General features: G+C 28.4%; 8 protein-coding genes across 8 annotated transcripts; 3 read left to right on the forward strand and 5 right to left on the reverse strand.

The window, feature by feature from the left end:
- Positions 1–487: 487 nt before the first annotated feature.
- GO595_006604 (Ubiquitin family protein) lies at positions 488–1339 on the reverse strand (the record flags this gene model as incomplete). Its single annotated transcript, XM_067919976.1, has 1 exon — positions 488–1339. One exon carries the CDS (start codon positions 1337–1339, stop codon positions 488–490), a length of 852 nt encoding a protein of 283 aa, XP_067773482.1.
- Positions 1340–3170: 1831 nt separating this feature from the next.
- On the reverse strand, positions 3171–3845 carry GO595_006605 (Yip1-domain-containing protein; the record flags this gene model as incomplete). Its single annotated transcript, XM_067919977.1, has 1 exon — positions 3171–3845. The coding sequence occupies one exon, from the start codon at positions 3843–3845 to the stop codon at positions 3171–3173; it is 675 nt and encodes a 224-aa protein (XP_067773483.1).
- A 363-nt stretch (positions 3846–4208) lies between these two features.
- Positions 4209–4634, forward strand: GO595_006606 (50S ribosomal protein L30e-like protein; the record flags this gene model as incomplete). Its single annotated transcript, XM_067919978.1, has 1 exon — positions 4209–4634. The coding sequence occupies one exon, from the start codon at positions 4209–4211 to the stop codon at positions 4632–4634; it is 426 nt and encodes a 141-aa protein (XP_067773484.1).
- A 6170-nt stretch (positions 4635–10804) lies between these two features.
- Positions 10805–12274, reverse strand: GO595_006607 (bacterial Ig-like domain protein; the record flags this gene model as incomplete). Its single annotated transcript, XM_067919979.1, has 1 exon — positions 10805–12274. One exon carries the CDS (start codon positions 12272–12274, stop codon positions 10805–10807), a length of 1470 nt encoding a protein of 489 aa, XP_067773485.1.
- A 157-nt stretch (positions 12275–12431) lies between these two features.
- GO595_006608 (DUF5057 domain-containing protein) lies at positions 12432–13136 on the reverse strand (the record flags this gene model as incomplete). Its single annotated transcript, XM_067919980.1, has 1 exon — positions 12432–13136. The coding sequence occupies one exon, from the start codon at positions 13134–13136 to the stop codon at positions 12432–12434; it is 705 nt and encodes a 234-aa protein (XP_067773486.1).
- Positions 13137–14521: 1385 nt separating this feature from the next.
- GO595_006609 (CAMK family protein kinase) lies at positions 14522–15640 on the reverse strand (the record flags this gene model as incomplete). Its single annotated transcript, XM_067919981.1, has 1 exon — positions 14522–15640. One exon carries the CDS (start codon positions 15638–15640, stop codon positions 14522–14524), a length of 1119 nt encoding a protein of 372 aa, XP_067773487.1.
- A 1801-nt stretch (positions 15641–17441) lies between these two features.
- On the forward strand, positions 17442–18005 carry GO595_006610 (NAC domain containing protein; the record flags this gene model as incomplete). The annotated part of the gene is made up of 1 exon (XM_067919982.1): positions 17442–18005. The coding sequence occupies one exon, from the start codon at positions 17442–17444 to the stop codon at positions 18003–18005; it is 564 nt and encodes a 187-aa protein (XP_067773488.1).
- A 131-nt stretch (positions 18006–18136) lies between these two features.
- On the forward strand, positions 18137–18688 carry GO595_006611 (putative Pre-mRNA-splicing factor CWC15; the record flags this gene model as incomplete). The annotated part of the gene is made up of 1 exon (XM_067919983.1): positions 18137–18688. One exon carries the CDS (start codon positions 18137–18139, stop codon positions 18686–18688), a length of 552 nt encoding a protein of 183 aa, XP_067773489.1.
- Positions 18689–18948: the final 260 nt, after the last annotated feature.

Consider the following 18948-nt stretch of genomic DNA (forward strand, 5'->3'; position numbering starts at 1 on the left):
ATTAAGCACAAAAGGTTTTTCATGTTTAAAATGTTTTCTTTCTTTCTATAATACAAAAACCACAACAACGGCGGATAAATATAATTTAACACACAAACAGCAGCCAACTGTTAATTTGTTGTAACACTGTTAGGGCCTTGCGCAAGAAGAGAGAGAAGTGGCCCACTCATAAATGATGAGATGTGAAGCCAACTCTAATTTGTTGAAGATATCTTTAAGGCGTTTTTGGATCCAACTTCGTGGATATACATCTCAATTTGCTTTCCTTGAACAAATCCTTTTTCAGATGTCTGGATTTTATAAATTTCTTCCCATCTTTCATATTGTCTTGAGCAGCACACCATTCCTCACAACACGTTTTTGAGATATCATATTATGGAAATAAATTTACCTCAAAGTTTCTTGTTAATACTAAAGATATTTATTTAATTTATGTGATACTTATTTGAAATTTCAAACACAATTATTTTTGGAAAATGCATTTTACTTAAACATCATAAAGAATTGAACCACCCCATTCTACAACTGTATAACCATTACGTTCTTTATGTAATTTGTCTAAATTTTGAAGTGGTAATTCTTCTATTTTATTATTATTCTTCAAATTTTTCATTATCATAAATACTCGAATAACACATTCAGGTTTTGGCGTAACTTCAAGTTGTGCCACATTTTCATATTCTTCACTTAAGAATTTAATCATCGTATAATTACTTCTTTGGATTTGTGGTAACCAAAACTGTATGAAACTTATCATTTCTTTTCCTCTTAATCCTAAATAGTATAATTTTTCTTCCAAAAATTTATCTGCGTCTTCTTTTGATAAAATAAATCCTTCATCAAATTTAAATTCGTTATCATTAAACAAACATTCCCAAAACAAACTATCATATTCTATTGAATTTGGATCATCTTTGTTTATCATAATGCCATTTTCATTCACGTTAACATTCCAACCTGTTTCATTATTATATTTAGGATATGTACATGTAAAATCACCTTTGATATTAACTTTAATATTTACATCCATTTTCTCTTTTGGATACACATAAATTACTGGTTTACCACCTCTAAGTCTATTAACTAAATGTATTACAGAACCTTTAGAAATTTGATAATCACTAATTTGATTGCCATCTTCCAATTGTTTTCCAGCAAATATGAATCTTTGCGCTTCTGGTGGCATTCCTTCAAGAAAATAAAACCTTGCTTTTACATCTTCAATATGTTCATCTGGAGATACTTCAATATATATATTTTTACCAGAAAGAGTTTTAATTGCAATTGGAAACGGGTTTGGTTTTGTTGATATCGCTGGTAGTGGATCAGATTTTAACATAAAATGAATACATTCATTCGGAGCAAAATGTTCTGTAATCAAATCTATATTTGATATTTCAGGAGGTAAAATTTGTTCTTGAATAGGAAAACCTTTTTGTTGAAATATTTTTTCTTTTAGGTTTAATACTGTATCCTTAAATGAGGCTTTGATTGAAAAACATTCCTTGTATAAGGGAAAGATTGTAATTGAAAACTCCTCATTAGGATTTGATGCTAAGTAAATTTTGCAACAACAATCTTCATAAACATAATCTTCAAGCCTCAAAAAGTCATACAGAAGTCGTCCTTTATAATAAAGAAATTGCTTATCGATTGGAATTTTTTCTTTTCTAAATAGTTTTTCTTTCAAAATTCTGATTGAATGTGTTAAATTTGCTTCAATTTTATATAATTTTCCAGATAATGTTTCTACAGGGACGATAAAACTTTTTTGTTTACAAGAAGAACTTCGCTTATAATATAAATAAAGATTGGAATTGGATTTAATATTATAAAAACTTAAGTGTTTCGAATTTTCTAATTCTTTTCCTTCATAAAAAAGTCGTTGTTTAGAAACAGAAATTTCTTTTTCTTGATTTATCTTTTCTTTCAATCCTCCAACTGTTTCTATTTCAGAAACATTGATTTGCATTGACCATCCAGTTAATTCTCGAATATATATCGGAATTTCTTGAGATATTCCTTGTTTTATTTGTGTTGAAGACTCAGTATGTGAACTTTTTATAAAATTCCGAATTTGTTGACCAAGATCTACATTACCTAATGCTAAACAAAGATCAAAAATATCATTAACTTTATGTGATGGAATGTTAACATAATTGTTTTTAAAGATTGATAAAAGAAGTTCAAAATCTCCATCATGATCTTGATAATCAACAATGAAACTATTATTGTTAGGATTTCCCCTGTTGGTAAGAGCTACTGTTGGTGAAATAATTTCTGCAAGAAATTTATTACAAAAAACTTTTTTTTCACCAAGACAAAAACAAAAATCCTCATTACAATAAAATGGTAATATTTTCATAATAGCATTAATAGGTATTTCAATTCGACAATTGTTCGCCATTAAAAAAATGTAAAATATAACAATGCTTTCGGCAAATTTTACCAACGAAAGAAAAAGTTACCAAGTGGGCAATAATTGCTGTACAGCAAGGTGAGGTAAAAAAGTAACGGATGTTTTGATGTGTATTGAAAAATGTCTAAATATTTACGATAGATTAAAATGTCGTTTTGCATCAAAAGTTTTTAAATGATTTTATTTTCAATAAGTCACCTTCAGAAATTAAAATATTTGATGACGTTTTAAGCCAATAAATATTAATAATAATGTATTTCAATGGTTTAAATTGATTCAAAAAAAATAAACAAAATAACAAGGAAGTAATTGTTGAAAATTTTAATTTCATTTTCTGAATAAATCAAACTATTCTGGGAAAACAATGAATAAAATAACAATCACTCATCAATAATCATATTCAATGATATTGAATTGAAGTTGAACAAATGATGTTGAGATTGGCAAATAATAATAATAATAATAATGAATAACTTTAATATCAGCTTCAAATCCTGAAAATCTAACAAATACTGAATGTCAAAATTTGAAGAGCTTAAAATCGATACATCCCCTCTTAGGGCTTGGTGTCCATCTTCATCACTTATTATCCAATATAATGATATTGATCAGTTATGTAATACAAGTGAATACCCAATAAAAATTAATGTAAACTGATATCATGAATTCAAACTATTTACAACAAAAAATTTTATAAATTCTCAAAAAAATGATTTTTTTAGATATCTGTTTATTATGCTTATTACAAATTTTATGCAATTGGTAAAAGAAGCATATATGAGTAAAATATAAAAATAGGGAAAAATATAAGTGGTTTTGAATCATTGATATTCAATAGTGGAAGAAGATATTTTGTTGCTGAAATTCCGGCCCAAGAGACAAATGGCAGCGCAAAAATTATTTTTACAGTTGGTGAACGAAGTCGTAAAATAAATGATATGACAAGAAAGACTGCTAATGGAATGGTACAATATGATAGAGCTGTGAAGAGAGTGGATCCGAGTGATTCTACAGGAGCTGGTAGCATGAATTTGAACAAGAAATATAATAGACTAAATCCTGTAATACCTATTATGTAAACCATTCCAAATCGAACTTTACCTAAGAGGAGAAGTGCTCCTGCAAAAAAGCAAAAGAATAATAATCCAACCAAAAAATTATTATCTGCCATAGTATTTTGGGAACGTGACATAGGAAGAAGAATTGTTTTTAGATTTTCTTTAACATTAGTGTTGTGGATACCCATTTCTTCAAATAATGATGGTTCATCAGGAAAGCCACCATGAATAATTGAAGCAAAATATCCTGTTGAAGCATCTGCAACGGGTACTTGGAAATTTGGGTGTGATTCCTTTGTCATACTACCTGTTAATGATTGTTCATTAGAAGGTGTTTCAATGAAACCTAGTTCGTCTCCTTCAATCATTGATAAAGTTTTTTTTCCAAGATTTACCCTTTGGTGAAACTTTTACCCTTTTTTTAAATTGTTTTATTTCCCTAAAAAATATTATATATAATATATAATTTAAATCATTCTATGTTTAACCATTAGTATTGAAGTGAAAAAAATTCATAATGTCTTTAAATAGATTGAAGTGAAATGAAAAAATGAAAGTGATATCGATTATTTTATTTATGTATTATTGTGAACTAACAATGTTTTTTGTAACAGCAGTTCTACTTTCATTTATAAATGATTTTAGATTCGAATGTTAGAAAGCTTCTGAACAAATACACAATCCTATACTTATTTCACATCACATGTCATTTGTGGTCGTAATTCAAAAAAATGGGAAGGCATCATTCAAGACAAGTTCCACTAATACCAATAGCACATCCTCTTGCTGGACATCGCCTTACAAAGAAAATAGGTAATTTAATTTCTAAATGTGCTGACTCCAAATCTTTAATTTACGGAGTCAAAGATACTGGAAAAGCATTAAAAAAGAAGGAAGACGGTATAGTAGTTCTTGGTGGAAACGTGACACCAATGGACATTATTGCACACATTCCAGCAATTTGCGAAAATCAGAATGTTCCTTTTGTTTTCCTTCCATCAAAAGAACAGATTAGTGCATACTCTCAGCGTACATCTCCGGTTGCATGTGTTGTAGTTCGTGCACCAAAAGATAATACATATCAAGAAGAATATAATAATGTATTAGAAGGAATCGAAACACTCAAAGCTGAGGAAGCTCAAGAAAATGCACAGTAAACTAAATTGATTTTTATTTTGATTTTAAATATCTTTTACAGTATTTTAAAATTTAAATTATAAAATAAAGTTTAGTCATCAATAGGAATTATTTTTATAAAGCCGATAAATATTGATGTTTGGGAAGGAACTTAAAATTTTAAAATTAATGGAGATCTATTAATTAAAATGAGATTTGAGTTTATTAAAATAAAAAAATATATAAATATCTTTCAGAACTAAGGAAAGTCACTGTTTATCAAATTGTAATATTTGCTATATTTCTCTGTAAGGAAGTTGGAATTTATACTGTTCCGAATAAACTTTTAGTGTAAACCAGTAAATTCGAAACTGTACAGTTGGATCAATTTAATAAACTATACAAAAATTGAAATGTTTATGAAGAGTCAAAAAAATCAGCAAAATGAGTGTTCCAACACCAAATCCTCGTCGTACATTAAGGAAACCAAAAAATCCTGGTACCAAATCTAATATCCAATCTGAATACTTGCAAAAAATGCATGTTCTGGAAAAATTAATATTTGATTTAACTAATGAAAACTTTTTTTTCACAGTTCAGCAAACAATGAAATTATTTGATTCAAATTTCCCATATTCTTTTAACGTTGTTATTAGTATTTTAATTTTCTCTGTATTTTTTTCTCAAAAGAATTCAAGTGAATTTTATTTAGAGTATCTAAAATCAATTGAAAAAGAAGAAGAACAAATAAATAAAAACAATCCCAAAATCATTAAAATTTTTGCAAAACATATATCACAAATTAAAGTACAAGAAGCATACAATCTCATTGAAGAAATGATATCACAAAATTTAATCGATGAAAAAATCATTAAAAATATTCGAACTCAATATTTTGCGCATCGAAGATCAGAAGAAGAACTATCAAAGAATGATTGGGAACTTCATAAAAAGTTAATTAAAGAAGGAGTTAATCCAAATGAAATCGCAAAAATTATACGAAATGATGAAATAGAAAAACTTCAAGAAATGTCATCACAACCAGAATTTGATTATAACCAGAAAATCAAACCATCACTTTATGAAAAATGTTCATTTATTAATCATCATGTTACATTAATTGATTATGCAGCATTTTTTTCTTCTATTAAATGTTTTAAATATTTACTTATGAATGGAGCTAAACCAGAAAACACAGGTAAATATGCAGTTGCTGGTGGAAATTTAGAGATAATTCATTTATGTGAACAAAATCATTCATCTTTCAAAGGATCTTTTGATGCTGCTATTAAATTCCATCGAAATGATATCTTTCATTATATTTATGAAAATAATTTAGAAAAATTAGGAGAATATAAGGAAGTAAAGCTATCAATATTTGGAAAAGAAAATATAAACCAATTTGGTTATTTTGATAAATATCCAGATAAACCACAATCGATTAACGAGTTAGTAAAAGTTTGTAATTTCAGTGGGAATTATGAAATTCTTTCTTTTTTATTAGAAGAGGATATAAATATCAATGATTCGATTTTAAGGGAAACTGCACGAATTGGTAATTTATATCTTGTTAAATATTATCTTCAAAATAATAAATTGAAAACAGACATTTTATTCTTTGCATTAGCATCAGGAAATGCTGAACTTGTTAAATTTGTTCTTGAAAAAAATCCAATTGATATATATGAAAAAAATTTTTATTTAATTTTAATAAATTTTGTTTTAATGATTTGATATATAAAAATAATATTTGGAAATTATTTAAAATATTCGAAACACCACTTATATTTGCATCTTCATTAGGTAACACTGAAGTAGTTAAATTACTTGTTGGATATAAAAAAATTAATGTTAATTGTACTAATTTTAATTTGTTTCATTCAGAATTTGTTGAATTGATTTTATATTTCAAAAGTATAATTAAAATTTGCTTAAAATATTTGACACGCCTTTGATTGCAGCAACTAAAAATAATTGTACTGAAGTCAATAATATCCTTATTGAACAAAAAGGAATCATTATTAACTCTAGAAATATTTTATCACTTTTTATTGTGTTAATTTTAATAATTTAAAGTTTCAAATTTTCATAAGGAAATTATATAATTTATTTAAAACAGCATTAATTTGTGCATCACAAAATGGTTACACAGATATTGTTAAATTACTTATTAAACAAGAAGCAATAGACATCAAAATTAAAGATATTTGTTTGTTTTATTTAACGTTTATCAAGAAAAATTTTAATTTTTATGAAATTTTTGGAAATTATTTAAATTATTTGAAGATGCTCTTATGAAAGCATCGAAAAATAATCATATTGAAATAGTGAAATTACTTCTTGAACAAAAAGACATCGACATTAATTCAAAAAATGTTTTTTTATTATAGACAATGTTTATATCAAGAAATTATTGTTTCAAAACAATATTTGGAAATTATTTAATTTGTTTTATACATCACTTATATTTGCATTGGAAGAACTTCATATTGAAATTATAAAATTACTGCTTAAACAAAAAGGAATTGATATTAATGTTAAAACTATTTATTTATTTTGTATAATGAACATTTAAATATTTTTATGTATCAAAATTTTAATTGATTTTTATTTTAATTATATAGAACACCACTTATTTTTGCAACTTCTAAAGGGAATACAGAAATAGTTAAATTACTTCTCGATCAAAAAGGAATTGATATTAATGCTAAAGATATTATCATATTTTATAAAAAGTTTATTTTAAGATTTTGATATTTTAAAATGATGTTTGGGGACTATTTACATTATTTTGGTCAGCATTCTTATTTGCAGCAGAAAATAGTTACTTTAAAATAATTGAATTACTTATTGCACAAAAAGGTATTGATATTAATATCAAAAATATTTATTTATGTCATTTAATATTCATCTTAATAATTTTATATTTCATAATAATATATGGAAATTATTTAAGTTATTTCGAACTCCATTAATATTTGCATGTGAAAATGGTAATATTGAATTAGTGAATTTACTTCTTAAACAAGAAGGAATTGATATTAATGCGAAAACTATTTATTTTTTGTGTTTAATATTTCTTTTATTTAGTTATTGTTACAAAATAACATATGGAAATTGTTCAAATTATTTTATACAGCACTTACATATGCAATTAAAAAAAATCTCTATGATATTGTTAAAATATTACTTGAGCAAAAAGGTATTGATATTAATTCTAAAAATAATTATTTGTTTTGTTTAATATTTTATTTAAATATATGAAATTTCATTAAAATATATGGTATTTAATAAAAATATTTGACACAGGACTTATAATAGCAACTAAAAATGATAATATAAAAATAGTTAAATTACTTCTTGATCAAAAAGGAATAGATATCAATGCAAAAAATATTTTTTTATTTTGTTTGAGGTTTATTTTTAATGTTAGAAGTTTCCAAATATTATTTGGAAATTATTATTAAAACTTTGTACTGCACTTATGTGGGCATCTGAGAAAAATTGTGTAAAAATATGCGAATTACTTCTTGAACAAAAAGGAATTGAAATAAATATAAGAAATATTTATATATTTCATAAAATACTTATTTCAATAATTTGAATTTCTTAAACAATGATTGGAAATCATTTAAAATATTTAAAACAGCATATGGATTAGCATTGTCAAATTGTAATGACAGTATAATTACATTAATTAAAGAAAAAAAGAAGGCACTAGGATTATAAACTGAGGTTAACAACTAATTTATATCATTAGCTAAACATGCTATTAAATGATAAAATTTCTTATATATTAAAAATCATACCCCACAATTACTTTTTTCTTTAAAGAAATGTATACAAGTATATTAAAAATGAAGAAGAATTCATTATCATTTTATCCTTAGGTAACTCTTTAAAAAATAGCATTTACTAAACAATGGAGATAATTGCTTTTATGAAGCTCCTCCCAAATTAGCAATGCATTTAATAAATATTGATATTAATATTTAATCTTATTTATATTTGATAAGTCAAAGACATGTTTAAACCAAACATGTAATGCAAGAAGGCTGTAGCAAGTATCATTTATCATTCCTTAAAAAATGTTTTGCTGAGCGTGTAATCGCGCTTTTGGGGCAGCCCAAATGAACCCAACATGAATAAAGAATTCATAAAAAGTGTTTTAGTTGGCGATAGTAACGTTGGTAAGACGTGTTTCTTGATTTCATGTATTGCCCCTCAAGACGTTTGTTTTACGCAGGATATGTACATACCAGAAATTTTTGATGGCTGTACAGTTCATGTAAAATTTGAAAATCAAATAATTCCTTATGAACCTTGGGATACAGATGGTAAAAAAATATGAAAAACTTCGCCCATATTCTTATCCAGATACGGACGTATTCTTACTTTGTTTTTCACTCGTTTCACTTAAAAACATACGAGATATTTATATTCCTGAAATAAAAAAATGTTGTCCATCTGCAGTATATATTTTAGTTGGGATGAAAAGTGATCTTTGAGATGAATATATTCTTTCAACTTCTGAAGGTTCCAATACTGTTTCAACAGCACAAGGCAAAGAGATGGGGAATATTATTAATGCGTGTGATTATATCGAGTGCTCAGCATTTATGCGACAAAACGTGATGGATGTCATACATTCTTCAGTTCGCCATGTGATTGAAAATATAAAAAACCAAAAATGAGAATATAAAGGGTTCATGCGCAATTTTTTAAGAAGTGTTCACAATTTTAAATAAAATAAAAATTACATAATTTTTTTTTCTAGTTTAGATGATCATTTGGAATTTTTAATTAATTAATTTTTAATCGTTACTTAATCAAAAGAAAATATTTTGAAAATTTGAAATTATTATAAATCACAAAAATTATTTCTACCAAAATTTCTAAATGGACTAAAAAGTACTCAGTGAGAATTTTGTGTTAGAGAAATAAAGAAAAAATAAGTTAAATAGAATTAATGCACTTTAAATGATGTGTTTTGTGAATTTGTGCTCCTACAAAACGTCATTTCTTCCTTCTGTTTGCTGCTATTATCTATCTTGAAAATATCTCTTGTTGTTGAACATTTAATTTATTACTTTTAATATTTCTTTAAATATATATTTTTTATTTGTTGTTTTTAGCTTCTCGTTTGTATATGCGGATGTTCCACATTTTCTTCACTTTGTTTTCCTTTATTGTCATTTCTTTTTTGCATAATATTTACACCATTTGGTTCGACTGCTGAACCAGTTTGCAGAACTCAAAAGAGTGTCTGATGTAACAAGTTCTCTTTTTTATTGTGATTAAATACACTTCTTAGAGTGGTAGATTTGGATGTGCACTGATTTTAATTGTTTTGTTTTGCTCAAACGCACTGAATATTTTGGCTTTTTCTTCATTTTTTGAATAAAATATGAATCGCCACTTAAATACAAAAATGCAGAAGTTTAAACTTATTTTAAAATATCCTTTTGTGTACATGAAAAATCTGAATACGATTAATTTTGTGATATTATAATATTTTGTCTTCGGTGGTTTGTAACGAAAATAATCCAACAGATCCACAATTGTTAATACCGCCGGATGCTGAAATGTCCACGCATTACATTTCCCATTATTTTTCATTTTGTTCAATTCGATAAGTACTATTATTTATGTTCCAAATAAAAATATAACCTTCGCCTTCTGTGATAACAAATATATCATCAGACAAGAAATTAATCAAAGAAAGTGTTAAACCAAATGAAATTGCGAAAATAATTCTAAATGATGAAATAGAAAAACTTCAAGAAATATCATCACAACCAAATTTTGATTTTATTCAAACAATTGAACCATCACTTTATGAAAAATGTTCTTTTATTAGTAAAGATATGTTTCATTTATTGATTATGGCGCATTTTTTTCTTCTATTAAATGTTTTAAATATTTACGTTAAATTTGATAATGTTTGTTTGAATTCAAACTCATTCTTCGAAGCATGGAAGTTATTTAGATGTTTCACAACACAAACAATGAAAAACCCTCTCTCAGCACCGCTTAGAGAACCAGTGTCTACAACATAAACAGAAAGTCAGCATGCAGAATACATTCAAAATTTGAATTCAAAATTTATCCAATTTTTTCAAAGAATTTAAATTTGATTTCGAAAATTCTTTATTTAAAATTCATGTAAATTTCCAGGTAATTCCTGGAGTGCTTGAAACCGTATGTCTCTTTATACAACTATTTCTTCTTGAGGATCTTCGTCATTAAATTCAGTTGCAAATGGATCATCCTCATTGTTATTATAGAGCGGATTATCGAATACAATTGTTGAGTCATTTTGTTCAACATTTTCTGCATTTTCTTCTGGCACTGTATCTGTTTTGTTCTTGGGCTTCAATACGAAGAACAAAACTATGATAATAATCGCAATTACAATAGCGCCAACGACACCGCCAACAATTCCGTATAAAGTTGTCTTGTTTACATCTTCGCTGCCCTCAGAATAATCAATGAGTGTTCTGTACGATTTAAGTGTATTTGATTGGCTAAATGTGTTTGACTGTGAATATGTTTTACTTTGCGAATATGTATTCGATTGTGTATATGTATTCGATTGTGTATATGTATTCGATTGTGAATAAGTATTTGATTGTGAATATGTATTCGATGCAGTAATTGGATTCGATTGTGAATAAGTATTTGATTGAGAATATGTATTACTCTGTGAATAAGTATTAGATTGTGAATATGTATTACTCTGTGAATATGTATTACTCTGTGAATAAGTATTTGATTGAGAATAAGTATTACTCTGTGAATATGTATTACTCTGTGAATAAGTATTTGATTGTGAATATGTATTTGACTGTGAATATGTATTTGACTGTGAATATGTATTTGATTGTGAATATGTATTTGATTGTGAATATGTATTTGATTGTGAATATGTATTTGATTGTGAATAAGTATTAGATTGAGAATAAGTATTACTCTGTGAATATGTATTACTCTGTGAATAAGTATTCGATTGTGAAAATGTATTTGTTGGATCAGGTGTTTTCGCAAGATAAAAATGCGCTGTTTCACTTATTTTACCTGAGTTATCAATGGCTACTGCATGAATATGTACATCTTCATTGATAATATTTTCAATAATTCCTGTCGTCGTTTTGCTAAATTCACTTTCCATATCGATTGTAATTTCTGTGTTTTCGTTATTATCAATGATATAATAATATTCTTTGATTCCTGTTGGATATTCAAATGAAACAATATCTGATGTAAATTTTTCATCACCATTATATGTTTGTCCTTCAACGCGATATAAATAAATATCTTTCGGATCTTCGGATGAAAGTTGAACTTTTCTTTCACTTATGTCTGGTTGTGTAATGGTCGGTTTAGTTGGTGCTGTTCGATCTTCAAATGAATAATCATATGAATATTGATTTGATGTTCGTTGATATAAATAATAAATAGTATTCGCTAAAACTTTTCGTTCATCTTCTGTCGAAGAAGCATCACTATGACCTGTTTGAATCATTGCTGTGTTACGATATGTCGTCAAATAATAATGTGGATTTCCATATCTGATATCTGAATAACCCGAAAGGCTCCATGCATAGTTTTCTGCTTCTTCAAAACTTCCGACATCAAAGTTATCTGGTACATCACCTTCTTTGGTTGTACCTAATTGCATCCAAACATCACCAAATGCTGCATTATCACATGTATGTGTTAGTGGAATAGTTAAAAGATTTTCTTGATTAATTGTATGTGGAAATTGTGTCAATAATCCTGTCTTTTGAACTAAAACTTCTTGTGACCAATGACCCCAATGTTGATCAATGGTACCATCAGAACATTTTTGGAAGCCATTGACATTGTCGTGTTCCAAGCTTAATTCCAAACATATCTGCAATTCGCCCAAGTCCTACTTCATTCCCAAATTCAGATCCTATGACATCATGTCCAATAAGAACTCCATAGCCAAGATTAATATATTCCTTAACACGTTCAACTGCTTCATCACTGAGATATTCACGTCCGTTAGCATCCCATGTGCCAAAAACTATTACATCATAATTACGCATCTCGTCTAACATGATTTTTTCAAATTCTGCTGTTGTTTTCGGTGTGACTTTAATGATTTGTTCTTTTGTATAAGGATTAAGACCATATGCATCAAATGGAAAATGTCCTTCATAATCGTAATAACCACCTTCCATCCAAACTTTTAAAGAAGCTGACCTCTCTGTTGTAAGAGTAGAACCATCTTTAAAATAGAATGTTACTCGAGGAATAGTAATTCCAGAACTTCCAACAGGATAAACATTAAGAACTTTAACCTCTTGTGTTGTGTTATAATCAAATGAACTTACAGGAAGCCAATTAATTCCATTGTCAATCGATGAATATACTGTATAATATACATTTTGAGTTTGATGGAAACCAGTCCAGTTTAATATCGCACGTGTTCCATCGAAAGTAACATTAAGTTGGATTTTATCGGTATCAGAATCCTCGGCACTGATAAGATATAGTAAGAGAAGGCTGAACATTGATATGAAAAGAAAAATTTAAGATCTCACCTGCTCATCCCAGAATTTTTAGGCTGTAGGAAATAACGCTGTGAATATTGAATATGCGCTCAATTTTGTTAGTACAAAAATTTAACCTTTATTGAAATTTTTCAATTAATTTCGTAAACAAGAAGCCGATAAGCTCTGATATTCCGGAACAAAACGAACCCATTTTTTCTGAGTAACTTAACCTGTTAGTCACAAAACTCTCCACATGTGACGTCATCTTTTGTTTTCTCTCTATTCTTATACGAAAATTTAAAATATTCATATCAATCCACAATATTTATTTGATCATCAAAAAGAAAACAACATCATTTCTTTTTGTTCGACGACAATTCCCAAGAAACAAGCCTCACAAACGGGCACTTGTTTCGTTTCAGATATTCCGGGCATTATCACCTTATGTGTCAAGCAATTTTTACACACCACATATCCACAAGCTCTACAATGATGTCTTCTTAAGAACATAGCGAATTGTGTGTGGCATATCATGCAATTTGGGGCCTCATTATCAGGTATCCAAATTGGTGCCATTCTTAAATCGGAAGGTGGGGATCCAAGCTACAGCAAATAACGCTGTGAATATTGAATATATTCAATTTTGACCTCCAAAAGATTAATCACCTTTGAAATAATTCAATTGATTTTCTGTGGTTATAGCGCTGACTGTTATCATCTACCAGAAAGGGACAGGCCAAAGACCTAAAAATTAAAAAGTAATTACTGATCAAAAATTATCGTATCATAATAACAGAGATAATGATGTTTTACAAGTGAGTTAAAACAAAAATAGAAATGTTTCTAAGCCGAATTCTTTTTGATTATGATCTCATTAAAATAAAAAAAAAAATCATTTCAATATTAAAAAAATGATTTCTTTAAAATTTATCATCCAAATCAAGTGAAAATGTGGCTAAATACAACGCATCCTACATAATGAAGAATTTTCAAAAGAAATAATTAAAAAAAAAAAACGCCAAAAATGTATTAAAGTATAAAACTTATTACTCCATCACATCCAACATAATGTAAATACTAAATCAGACCTAAATATTTGCATACATCTGATATCAAAAAAAATGAATATTTTCTTCATTTCCATTTTGTACATTTAATCTTTTTTTGCTTTTGTACATGAAGCTTGTTTATGTGAATTTCCTTGTAACAAAATAATTTTTTTTTAAATACGTTTAATGATCTTTTCTTTCATTTAAGGATATGAACCTTCAACTATAAAAATTAAAGTATTTAACAGCTTCACATAGTGAGAAAACTTCCACACACGAACTACAATTTCTTCACAACATCCGAAAAAAAGTTTTAGAATTTAAGAATTTTACACACGTAAACTTTTCAAAATACTACATGAAAATTTGACTTTGTTTTTTCGTAACATCGCTCAGAATATCCACCAAATGTTCCTGGAAGCTCGATGGAGGTGTTATAACCAATGACTCGAGTAAGTCAGAGGGCGTAAGACTTCTTCTTGCAAATGAATAATTTGCATCGCATACAATTGCTCCGTAAAACATTACTTTGCGTTCTGTTATATCTGTTGGTATTTCACCTACCTTAAAATTAAAATGATCGATTTTTTTCGTACTTGCGAAAAAATCAGATTTCATTACTTCTTCTATTGAGAGGCGTTTTCCAGGGTTAACGCATAACATGCCTCTAAGGATAGAAACTATAGATGGATCTGTGTTGTTTGGAATGACCAAAGGTCTATTTTTAACATTTTGTATAATTTCAAATACATTATTTCCAGTAAATGGAAGGCGCTTGAAAAGAGTTTGGAAAAGTGAAACTCCCAGAGACCATACGTCTTCCTTAGCCGGGTCAAGTTCGTCTTGAGTGTAATCTGAATCATTTAATGCTTCTGGAGCTTGATAGCCTGGAGAACCGACAACCATAGCTGTACTACGAAAGCTATGCCCCAAGCCAAAATCAGCTAAATAAGCGTGGCCATCACTACGAATTAATATATTTGATGGTTTAATATCTTGATGAACAATACCATTTGAATGTAAACATAATACAGCTGAAAGAATCTGCTTAAAAATGTATTTGATTTCATCGATAGTAGGCGACTCCATTTCGATAATCTTTTGGAGTGATCCACAATCTGCATAATCTAAAACAAGATAAACCATATCTGTAGACTCAACATGTAATGCTTCATGGAGTTTTATAATGTTTGGGTGTATCATTTTCCGCATTGCAGAGATTTCCCTTTCCAATTGTGAAATCCCTGCTTCTATGTGTTGAAGCTTATTTAAATTGAAGCTTTTAATTGCATAAAATTTTCCCTCTTGGGTATCTTTTGCGAGGTATACTTTTGAAAAAGAACCTTCACCAATTTTCTGAAGAATCAAGTATTGATTTACTTGTTTTAAAGGACGCTCTTCATCATCCCCGCACCCAATTGAATTTGTCATCCTAATGAAAGGATCGCGAAATAGAGGAGGTTTTGCTTGCATTAACGAGTGTGGGTTGGCCAAAATCTCTACGAAATTTGAATTCATTTATCAGTGTTTTCAGTTAACGATACCACCTCCTAAGCCGGTCGTTATTAAAACAAAAATTTTCAAGGAATGAATCAAAATCAATCATAAAAAATCTAAAATATAAATATACTTTATTTATGAATTCTAGAATAATAAAATTATAAATAATAATAAAAAATGGAATACAAAAATTTTGGTTTTGTCTTTTTTGTCCCCTCACATGTTCCTACTTTTTGAATTTGTGTAAAGTGACCACTTGAATTGAATAATTAATTAATTTCTAATCCTCTGAGGAATACAAAAACCTGGATAAGAAATCATTCGGCAAAATTCTAACAATAAACAAGATTATTTTAGAGTGTATCTCAAAATAACTTTCTCATAAAGGTTGCAGAATAAGATTTTTTTTAAAGTAAATAAGTAATTACTTAATATGCAATTTATCAATATCAATATTTTTTAAAATGGTAAACAATTTCCCTCTTGGAGATAACTATTATTCTAAATATTTATTTTTAAATTAATTTTCATAAAAAAAATCTTGAATTTACATTTTATATTTATATTCAGCAGAATTAAATTTATTCAATACAAGATTTAAAGAGAAACATACTTGTTTTATTTAATACTTTTAATATTTTTAATTCTTAATTATAAATTAATGATGGAAATTTATTAAAAATATTATATTAAAAATTCTTTTTTGGTTTTTCGTTCATGCTTTATTCTGGTGATTTTATGCTTCTAACTAAAATAAATAGAAAACATTACAACCAAGAACATCCGAATAAAAAATTCACTTCATAAAAAACATGTACGTTTAAAATAAAATTTTGGATGAGAAAAAGAAAATTTGGTAATCAATTCAATCAAGATGTTTACTCAGTTGATGATATGCCATTTCATAGTGAATCAGATGGTTCATCACAATACTTTGAAAATATTATGATTAGAAAAATTACTCCGAATGAAAAAAATCAATCTTTGACAAAAAAAAGAATAGAACCCAAACAAATTGATGATGCTGTGGTTAAGTCATTAATACGATTATGTAATTCGGTTCAAGAATGTTTTGCGCTAGATCATCAAACAAAAATTGTGGAAAATAAAACCAAAGAATTACGCTCATCTCAAAATATGCGACAAGAAAAAGTCAATCGGCTTAAGAAAGAAAAGGTACAAAACGAAATTCAAACTAGGAAAAAAATACGTGAAATGAGAATAAAAGGAAAAGTTGAAAAAAGAATTCAGAAAGCAATGTTAAATACAAAACAAGACATAAAAGAAATGAGAGAAGAGCGAAAGAAGAAAGAGGAGAACGAAATGAAAAATTTGGAATTTGCAGAATATGAACTAAATAGAATAATAAATCTCGAAAACGAAAGAGATGAAAATAGAATAAACAACAAACGAATACGCAACAAAGCAATGGCAGAACAAAAAAGACGTATCTGCAAAGAAAATGTTGAAAATTCCGTTACTTCAATAAGGAAAAATTTGGACATCATAGATTCTGCGGTTGATGCTGCTCTGAGTCGTCGTCTAGCCAAAACTAAGAAACTTGTTTGAATTTATTTAAAAAAATGTTTGCACTATAAATTTTTGTTTTTTAAAATAATGCTAAAAACATTTTTAATGTTCGCTAATTATATCCAACAAAGAAAATCTTTTTTTGATAATTTGGGTTGAAAATAAAATTTATTTCACATGACATTTCTTGTTCGAATTGCCCTTTAAGGGTAATTTTGAGACAGATGGTCAGCCTTTTTATCCCATGGCCGAAAAAGAAGCTGCTGCTGCTCCAGCTGAAACCAAGGTTGAAGAAGTAAAGGAAGAAGAAAAGGTCGAAGAAGTCAAGGAAGGCGAAAAGACCGAAGAAACTAAGCCTGAAGAACCAGTTGCTGCTCCACGCAAAGTATCACGTGCCGAAAAGAAGATGAAGGAAGCTCTCCTTAAGCACAACCTCAAGCCACTCGAAAAGGTTTCAACAGTTATGATGAGAAAGGGTGCCCAAATAATGTGGACATTCGCATCACCAGATGTCTATTTCATTGATGATGTTTATATCGTTTTCGGTGAACCACAAATGCAAGACCCAGGCGCAAAGGCTGTTGAACAACTTAGAAGCTCTGCTGCTGCTCAAGAAGCTGCTCCAGCAGAACCAGCTGCCACTGTTGTTGAAGATGAACAAGAAGGTGAAGTTGATGCCACAGGTCTCAAGGAAGAAGATATCAATACAATTATGCAACAATCCAATGTTTCCCGTGCTCGTGCTGTCCAAGCTCTCCGTGATGCTGATGGTGATTTGGTCACAGCCGTCATGAACTTGGCCTTATAAGTAAAGCCAAAATGAATTCATTATTCATCATAATTTTAATCTTTATTTTTCACTAAGTTTGTTCTAGTAAACTTCACAATTATTTCTTTGAAATATTTCATTGGCTTTGTTTGAATTTAAATCAATAAAAAATGTCTGGAACAGGAAGACCAACATACAGAAACAGGAAAGGGTCAGCAAACCCAGCAGCAGCATACATACCAACAACGCATGTTATGGCACGAGATATGCCTGGTCATCTCAAAATTAAAACGAGAGAAAAAAAAGTTTTTAATAGAGAAGAATTACAAAAAAAGTTAAAAGCCCTTGAAGGAGCAAAAAACAACTTTGAAGAAGTAGGAAATTTCGAAGATGAAGATGCAGATGAAACAGAATCAAGTTTTTCTGATGATTCTGATTCTGATGATGATAACAACGCACTTCTAAATGAACTCAACCGTATCAAGAAAGAAAAAGCTGAAGAGGAAGAACAAAAACTTAGAGATGTTCAAGCTCAAGCGCGTGCACAATTTACGGCAAATCCATTGATGGATCCTGAATACTCCATGAACCAAAAGTGGACCGAAGAATCTGTTTTCCAGAATCAAGCTGTTAATGAGCCTAAAGAAAACAAGCAATTTGTTAACGATCTAATCAGAAATGATTACCACAAGAAATTCCTAAGGAAATATCTAAGAGTATAAGGATAGCTTTAAGGTTATGTAAACATAATTATTTTTTTATAAAAAAACAAATTTTATCCAAAACATTAACGGTCTCCGGGAAACCGTTAAAATACGTTATTTCATCCAATTGTAAATTTCAATTATTTGTGTTACTGCTGAGCAATTGTATTTGTTTTTTAAAGATTTCAGTAGCAGTTATAAATGCACTATTTGTAAATTGAGCTTTTATTTCTTGAAACCATTGCCTGAGCTCAGGTGGGATTTCTATTTTAAAATTC

Source organism: Histomonas meleagridis (genome assembly GCF_020186115.1).
Source record: "Histomonas meleagridis strain 2922-C6/04-10x chromosome Unknown contig_44, whole genome shotgun sequence".
Taxonomy (NCBI): Eukaryota; Parabasalia; order Tritrichomonadida; family Dientamoebidae; genus Histomonas; species Histomonas meleagridis.